Source organism: Rhipicephalus microplus, chromosome 3, assembly GCF_043290135.1.
Source record: "Rhipicephalus microplus isolate Deutch F79 chromosome 3, USDA_Rmic, whole genome shotgun sequence".
In the NCBI taxonomy this organism is placed as follows: domain Eukaryota; kingdom Metazoa; phylum Arthropoda; class Arachnida; order Ixodida; family Ixodidae; genus Rhipicephalus; species Rhipicephalus microplus.
In genome coordinates, this window is record NC_134702.1 from 176,921,606 (window position 1) to 176,929,545 (window position 7,940).

Here is a 7,940-nt window from a genome sequence, read left to right on the forward strand (position 1 = left end):
GTACTGCTTGATGTCACTCTTCGAGATCAGCTGCCAGTTTTTAGGCTTGGGCCCTCGCCTAGTGGGTTGGTAGAGAAGAAGCTCGGACTTGCTTGGGGAACACCTCAGGCCTGTGGGACGGAGGTAATTTTCCGTGGTGTCTATGGCCTCCTGCAGGGAGCGCTCGACTTGTCCGTCGCTGCCGCATGTGCACCAAATGTTAATATCGTCCACGTAAATTGTGTGGTTAAGTCGTGCTACGGATCACCTTGAAATATGCAGTGAAAGCTATCTACATCTTTTAAAAACATGAACAGTAATTCAAGCTTAAAAAGAGGATCTCTACCGGTTAACATGACTGGATGTTATGGAAGTTGCTGTCGGTAGGGTACTAAAAAGTGTTTTTTTTTTCTTAGAGTGTCCAACTCATTGCACTGAACAAGTATATGAAAAACCGTAAGCGGTTCCCCACATCTCTCACAGAAGGGTTGCTCGCCGCCAGTCAACAAATATGCATGTGTGCTGTGTGTGTGTCCTATTTGTAATCTGGTGAGCATTACTTGCGTGTAGCGTGATTTGGATATTGGTGGCCAATTTCCAAGTATTGGTTTTATTACATGTAGTTTGTTTTGATTTTGTCTATCGCATAGCCGCTGCCAACACTACCTGAGCTTCCGTCGAAGGAAGGGCTTCAGGTCAAGCGCAGGGACAGGTATGAATGTATTGGTAGCAGTGTTGCTTTGGGCAGATGCAGCCAAGTGGTCCGCTGATTCGTTCCTTCCTATCTCGCGGTGTACTGGCACCCAGCACACTACGACATGCTGTTTGAGTGCGTATACTGTGCATAGGAGGGAGTAAAGAGATAGAACAACGGATGTTTTGTGTTTTTCCAGGGTTTTTTGAGGGCTTTTACCACGCTATAAGGGAATCTGTGTATATCACTGCGCGTTGTTGTTTTATTTGTTTGATGCATTTGGCAGCCGCAAGCAACGCATGAGCTTTTGCAGTAAAGACGCTTGTGTTGGGATGAAGAGTACCGGCATCTGAGAAGGATGGGCCAACTGCAGCGTACGAGACAAGTGTCCCTTTTGAAGCATCGGTGTAGAATTCGGCGCAACTGTATTTGTGTTGGAATTCATGAAAGTGTGTGTGGATGTGGGCAACAGCTGCATGCTTTGCGACTTCCGCAAAATATATGTCACAGTCTATAAGCTGCCACTGCCACGGCGGTAGATATGCAGCAGGAGCCATCAAACAGGTTTCCAGAAGTGGCACATCTGTTTCCTCAGCGAGCTCTCTCACACGAAGTGAGTAGGGCTGCCTCATCGAAGGACGGCTGTAGAACAGGGCACAATAAGACCGCTCATTAATTGTGAAATGAGAGGGGTCTTTTTTGTCTGCGTTCACCTTGAGGTAGTACACAAAAGATGTGTAACATCTCTGCAAGTGGAGTGACCACTCATTCGATTCCACATACAGGCTTTCCACAGGGCTCGTACGGAAAGCCCCTGTAGAAAGGCGAATCCACAAATGGTGCACGGGGTCCAACATCTTGAAAGCACTTGGAGTCGCAGACTGATAAACAACGGCCCCATAGTCTAAGCGGGTGCGAATGAGGCTTTTATGCTAATTTATGAGACATTGCCTGTCACTACCCCACGTGGTGCGTGACACCACTTTTAGAATATTCATGATTTTGGGACATATTGATTTTAAATAATTGATGTGTGGTATGAGAGTCAATTTGTTCTCCCGTCTCCTGGACAAATGTTTGGCAGAGAACACTGCCTACACGGACACGGAATGTTCGACTGGACAAGTAACTTTCGATTATGGAAAACATTCTACCGAGCACACCCAGGTGGGACAAGTCTCTTAATATGCTAAAACGCCATGTTGTGTCTTAAACCTTCTTGATATCGAGAAACACAGAGAGCAAGTACTGTTTGTGGGCGAAAGCGTCTCGCATATGTGCCTCGATACGCACCAGATGGTTGGTGGTGGATCTACCCTCTCGAAATCCACACTGGAATTGGTCGAGCAGACTATGTGTTTCAAGGAGATGTAAAAGTCGGCGGTTTATCATCTTTTCAAAAAGTTTACAAAGGCAGCTTGAAATGCAATGGGCCTATAACTTGAAAATGAGGAAGGGTCCTTGCCCTCTTTTAAAATGGGAATAATAATAGCCTCTTTGCAGGAAGCAGGGATGGTGCCAGAAAACCAGATAGCATTGTATAGGGAGAGTAATGTTTTTTGCGTTGCGAGCGGCAGGTTTTTCAACATTTCATACATCACACGGTCGCAGCCTGGGGCAGAAATACTGCAGGAGTTTAGTGACGTTTATAGCTCAGCTAAGTTGAAAGGTTGGTTGTATGCCTCGTATTTTGTACACTTGTGTTCTAGTTTCTGCTTTTCTATCTTTGCTTTATATCTTTGGAAAGCTTCAGTATAGTATGATGAGCTAGACACCTGCTCGTAGTGGGCACCGAGGAAGTTGAACTTTTGAACTTTGAACTTCATTTCAACATTCGGGATGCTGAGGTCCGTGGTCAAAAAGCCTCTAATGGGCTTGACTGGGACCACAACCCCTTACAAATGGGCAGCATAGGCAACACTTTTATTGCAGTGACAATGTACAAAAATTTGAGCAAGCATAAAGCATAAAGTATAATAAGCATAAGCATAATAAAGCATAAGCATAATAAAGCATGAAGATTGAAAAGTAATGAACTCAAAGAAATGACCGTAATTATTTCCTTACACATACGATATCAATAAGAGAGTGTAACGATGCAAGAAAAGAAGATCGCAAGATTAGCACCAAAGTTAAAAAAAGAAAAAAAAATATGGGGCATGTGCCCATACGCTTACTACACTTACAATCAGAACAGTCACTCAAATGGAAGACGATATGGCATTCAAGTGAAACGGCAGGAGGAAGCGCAGCATTTCTTTGCCGTAGTTAGTGCGCGTGCGCGGGATAAGCCATGTGTGATTGAAACGCGTGTTATAAAGAACTTTGCGGTGGTTTAGGTTGGCAATGGTTCCTAAAAAGTTGTCGCCTTTTAATCCTGCCTGGTAGCGTTTCACAAGCATTGCGCGGTAGTATTCAGGTAGAGGTAGCAGCTTCATGTCGTGAAATATGGGATTGGTATGACTGCGATATGGAGCATTTGCAACGGCACGAACAGCCCTTTTCTGTATGACGTGCAGTTTGCGGATATTGGTTAGAGTTGTCGTACCCCAAACCAGATGACAGTAGTTGACGTGAGATAAAAACAGAGATTTATAGATGAGAAGTTTAACTGCCTTAGGTAGCGAGAAACGCACCCGGGATAATATGCCCGAAATCCTTGATATAGTGCCACATAGTTTTTCAGTGTGTGCGTTCCAAGACATGTGTTGATCGAAAATGATTCCCAGACACATAATACGCTGTACTATTTCAAGTTCTGAACTGCCAAGTTTTAATGGGACATGACAAAGGGTTTGTTTATTTTTCGGCCTGAAATATACAGCTTTTGTTTTTGATGTGTTAAGTTTTAAACAGTTAACGCATGTCCACGTGGCCAACTTCGCCAGTACCTCATTTGCGTCATTAATTAAGTTTGTATAATTATCAGCAGTAAGAAGCAAGGTTGTATCATCAGCGTATATAATACATTTTACAGACGTGTCAATTTTTACAATATCATTTATGTATATATAAAAAGCAGAGGCCCTAATATGCTACCTTGTGGTACACCCGCTGAAATTTTTAGTAAATTGGAGGTACAATTGCCGACGACTACTTCCTGCTGCCGATACATTAGGTATGATTTAATGAGTTGTAAGAAAACACCTCGAAATCCATAGTGTGCACATTTCTTTAGCAGCGTAATGTGATTTATTGTGTCGAACGCCTTTGAATAGTCTACGAAGATGCCTAAAGTGTGTAGTTCGCGTTCAAAAGCATTTAGTATAAATTCTTTCTGTTCTAAAAGAGCATGTTCAGTCGTACGGCCTTCGATAAAACCAAACTGCGAAGGAGTGATGATGTGGTGCTTATCTAGGAAAGAAACCATACGCTTTTGAATTAGTTTTTCCAGACCTTTTGAAAAACTGGAAGTATAGATATCGGTCGGTAATTGTTTAGTGCATTTTTATCTCCTCCTTTGTACAGCACAACCACTTTTGCAATTTGTAACTTTTGTGGGAAAATTCCGGTGGAAAAAGCAAGATTAAATATATGCTCTAATAATTCAGCAATGATATCTAATACGTGTTTGATGGGCTTAATCTGTATGTCATATGCGTCACAACACGTGCTGTTTTTCACAGACGAAAAAGCATGTGAAAGTTCACCAGCTGTTGTAGGCGCCAAAAACGCGCTCTCAGAGATACTGTCAGACAAATATGTGGTACAAGCTGAATTGTACTGTTCCTTTGCTAGAGATACAAAATAGTCATTGAATAAGTTTGCTAAATCATCCTTACAAATAACGTCACCGTCCATCACAAGCTCAGTAGGCCTGAAGTCATCATCGTTACGGCCAAGAAATTTGTTTAGTCTAGACCAAGCCAAGTCTTGTTTATTCATTACATCTTTGTTGAAGATGCTGTTTAAGTACGTTCTCTTTTTGTAACGCAACAGGCTGTTTACTTTATTTCGCTGGGCTTTGAAACGTTTAAGCGTTTCTTCGTTCTTGTTTTTCAGGAACTTTTCGAACAATTTATTTTTACGTTTTATTTCATTAAGACAACTTTTAGTCAGCCACGGTTTTTTGGCTTTGCGCGTATGCTTGAGCTGTTTGTACGGAAAGCATTTCTTGTACACCCTTATCAGTTTGTCATGGAAAATATCATAGGCGGCTTCAGGTTCTTGCTCGCAATACACGCCTGACCAATCGGTTAACGATATCTCCTTGCGAAATGCAGCCAGTGTATATTCATTAATATCTTGAATAACTATCGGTTCTCTGAGTTGGGCTGGCGCACAGTTTACGGTTTCGTTTATCAGCATAAAGATAGGAAGGTGGTCACTGATGGGTGCGCTTAGTACGCCGGACAAACATTTCGAAGCTTCTATGTTAGTAATGAACATATCTATTAATGTCGCAGTGTTTTTGTCAATGCGGGTTGGGATGGTGATAACATTAGAAAACCCATTGGATTCAATAACTTGACAAAGTCCTAACTGACTTTCTGATGGCTTTGCAACGTCGATATTGAGATCACCTGCAAGAAATAGTGTACTACCAGTGTCTCCAACCCAACGCAAGTATGCATCTAAGAATACTAAGAAGTTCGACTTGTTACCACTAGGAGGGTGGTATAACACACCGTAAACAAAACCGTCACTTTGTACAGTCAATATTTCATAATCATTAGTGACATGCGAAAACTCGTGAACCAGCCTACATTTTACTGAGTTTTTAGCCATCATCAAAACACCACCTCCTATTTTTGTTGGGCGATTCAAAAAGAAGGTTTCATAGCCGGGTGGTCTTAGAACCTCAGATTCATCCCTGTACCATGTTTTCGTATCATAAGAACATGAGGTTCAGAGCGTATCGTTGAAATAAGGGCGGTTATTTGCTCTTCTTTATTTCGTGCAGATTGTGCGTTGAGATGAAGGAAGGACAAGCCATTTTTTTTGTGGAAAGTAATGCGCCTAATTTTTCGAGTGTCACTTAATCTTTGTCTGCCATCTTTCTCTTTAGGTAACAGTCGCTTTGGTCATTAACAGTGGCTATTCTCTCATTACTGAGAGGTCCTGCACGCTGGCGATGACGTGAACTCGGCTGTCCTCAGTTTTTCGCACCTTGATGCGACCATTGTCCACCCACAGAAACTTCCATTGCTTTTCTATCTTTAGTGAGAGCGCTTGTGCAAACAATCTTTTGTTGTTGGGTGTGAGGTGGTCATTAACGTACACATTGGCACCTTGTGACTGAGCAAAACCGAGTGACTCCGTTGTTAGACGTGCCCTGCGTGCTTTACGCAAAAATTCATCCTTCTTGACCCCCGAACAAAACCTCGCGATTATGTTCGTGTCCTTTTTTGCTGGCACGCGATGCACAGCGTCGATATCGTCCTTTTTTATGGGACAGTCAATTACATCACCCATTTTCTGAAGAATGGTGGCGCGATCCTCCCCGTTTTTTAATGGCACACCCTTTATCTCAACGTTGTTAAGTCGCGAACGCTGTTCCATGTCAGCCAGTTTAGCAGCCAGTTCATCATTTGATTTTTGAAGAGACTTGTTTTCAGCTGAGGTGAGCTCATGCTTCTTTTTCATTTCTTCATAAAAAGTGCTGATGGCAGAGACACTTTCACGAAGCTGTTCAATTTCGGCTCGAAGCTGTTGCACTTCGCGTGACAGCTCAACATTTGATGGCATCATATAAACGTAACAGTGACTACAGCACAATAACCACTGGCAGCAGCAGTCGCGACAACAAAAGTAGAAGCAAAAATCAGCGGTGCAATTAATGCACAACCAACCTGCGCAAAGGAAGAACGTTGCTCAGTGGACTCGACTTCCTGCTGCCACGACTGCCACTGCCAAAATGTGGCTACACGAGCACAGTGTTGAGCCTAAGTAGTGTCTCCAATAGGTGTCCTCGCAGTCCGTGCTTGCGCAGAAAGTTCGTTCTTTGTGGCTGTAGCGACAGGGTAGTGACGTTGCTTGACCAGATATTCCAAGTAGACGGGTCGAGAAATCCAGAGAATATCCCGATAGCCCGAAGAGCCGAACCAGACAACTGTCACGATATGCACAAGTCAGCACCTGCGCAAAGGAAGAACGTTGCTCAGTGGACTCGACTTCCTGCTGCCACGACCGCCACTGCCAAAATGTTCGCCTAGTCTTCCAGGCTGTCACCCTGTGTGTTAACGAGTGGGACTGAATGTACTTGTCTTCCTGTTACCCTACGAACCATGTTCCAGACTTTAGCCTCTTGTGTATATGAATTTATCCCTGATGAAAACTTGTGCCAGCTTTCTCTTCTGGCCTGCCAACGCGTTCTCCTGCCTTGAGACTTTGTTTTCTTAAAGCTGTCAATACTTTCCGCTGTCGGTGAATTCCGAAGCAACCTCCATGCCCTGGTGTGCTCCTTTCGCGCATTGTGAAACTCGGTGTTCCACCGTGGGACGCGTCGCTTGCCAGGCATTCCAGATGTTTGCGGTATGCACTTGGCTGCTGCATCAGTAAGAATAGTTGTGAAATACTGCACAGCTTCATCTATGTTTAACCTACATATGTCAGTCCAACTTAAACGAGTAGTGTTGTGAACTGTTCCCAGTCCGCTTTGTCTGTCTGCCATCTGGGAACATGTGGAGGACCTTTTTTTAGTGGAGTACTTAGAATTATCGGAAAGTGATCACTTCCGAAAGGATTGTTGATCACTTTCCATTGAAGTAGGGGTACAAGCGTTGGGGACACAATGAGATCTATGCATGAGTAGGTTTTGTTGGCAAGGCTAATGTATGTTGGCTCTTTCCTATTCAACAGACACGCACCCGAAGAAAAGCGGAACTGTTCGATTAGGCGACCTCGTGCATCGCAGTGAGAGTCACCCCATAGACCATTATGTGCATTCAAGTCCCCGAGGAGCACATAAGGTTTCGATAGTTCATGTATCGGTGACTGTAATTCGTGTTTTTAGAGATGGTACTGTGGAGGTATGTAAACAGAGCAGATGGTGACAAGTTTGTTCAAAAGAACTGCTCGAACATCCACTGCCTCAAGGGATGTTTGTAGCGGTAGATGTGTACATGCTACGCCCTGATCAACTATATTGGCTACACCACCACATGACGCTACAGCATCATTGCGGTCATTTCTCAATGTTACATAATGACGTAGAAAATTGGTGTCTTTGGAATTCAAGTGTGTCTCTTGTGCACAGAGCACTTTTGGGGAATGTTTGTATAGAAGTTCTTGAACATCGTCGAGGTTTCGAAGTAGTCCTCTGACG

The 7,940-nt window shown here is 43.5% G+C and overlaps 1 protein-coding gene across 1 annotated transcript; it reads right to left on the minus strand.

The window, feature by feature from the left end:
- Window positions 1-5,710: 5,710 nt before the first annotated feature.
- LOC119164656 (uncharacterized) lies at window positions 5,711-6,361 on the minus strand. The gene has a single exon (XM_037416875.2). The coding sequence runs from the start codon at window positions 6,359-6,361 to the stop codon at window positions 5,711-5,713; it is 651 nt and encodes a 216-aa protein (XP_037272772.2).
- Window positions 6,362-7,940: the final 1,579 nt, after the last annotated feature.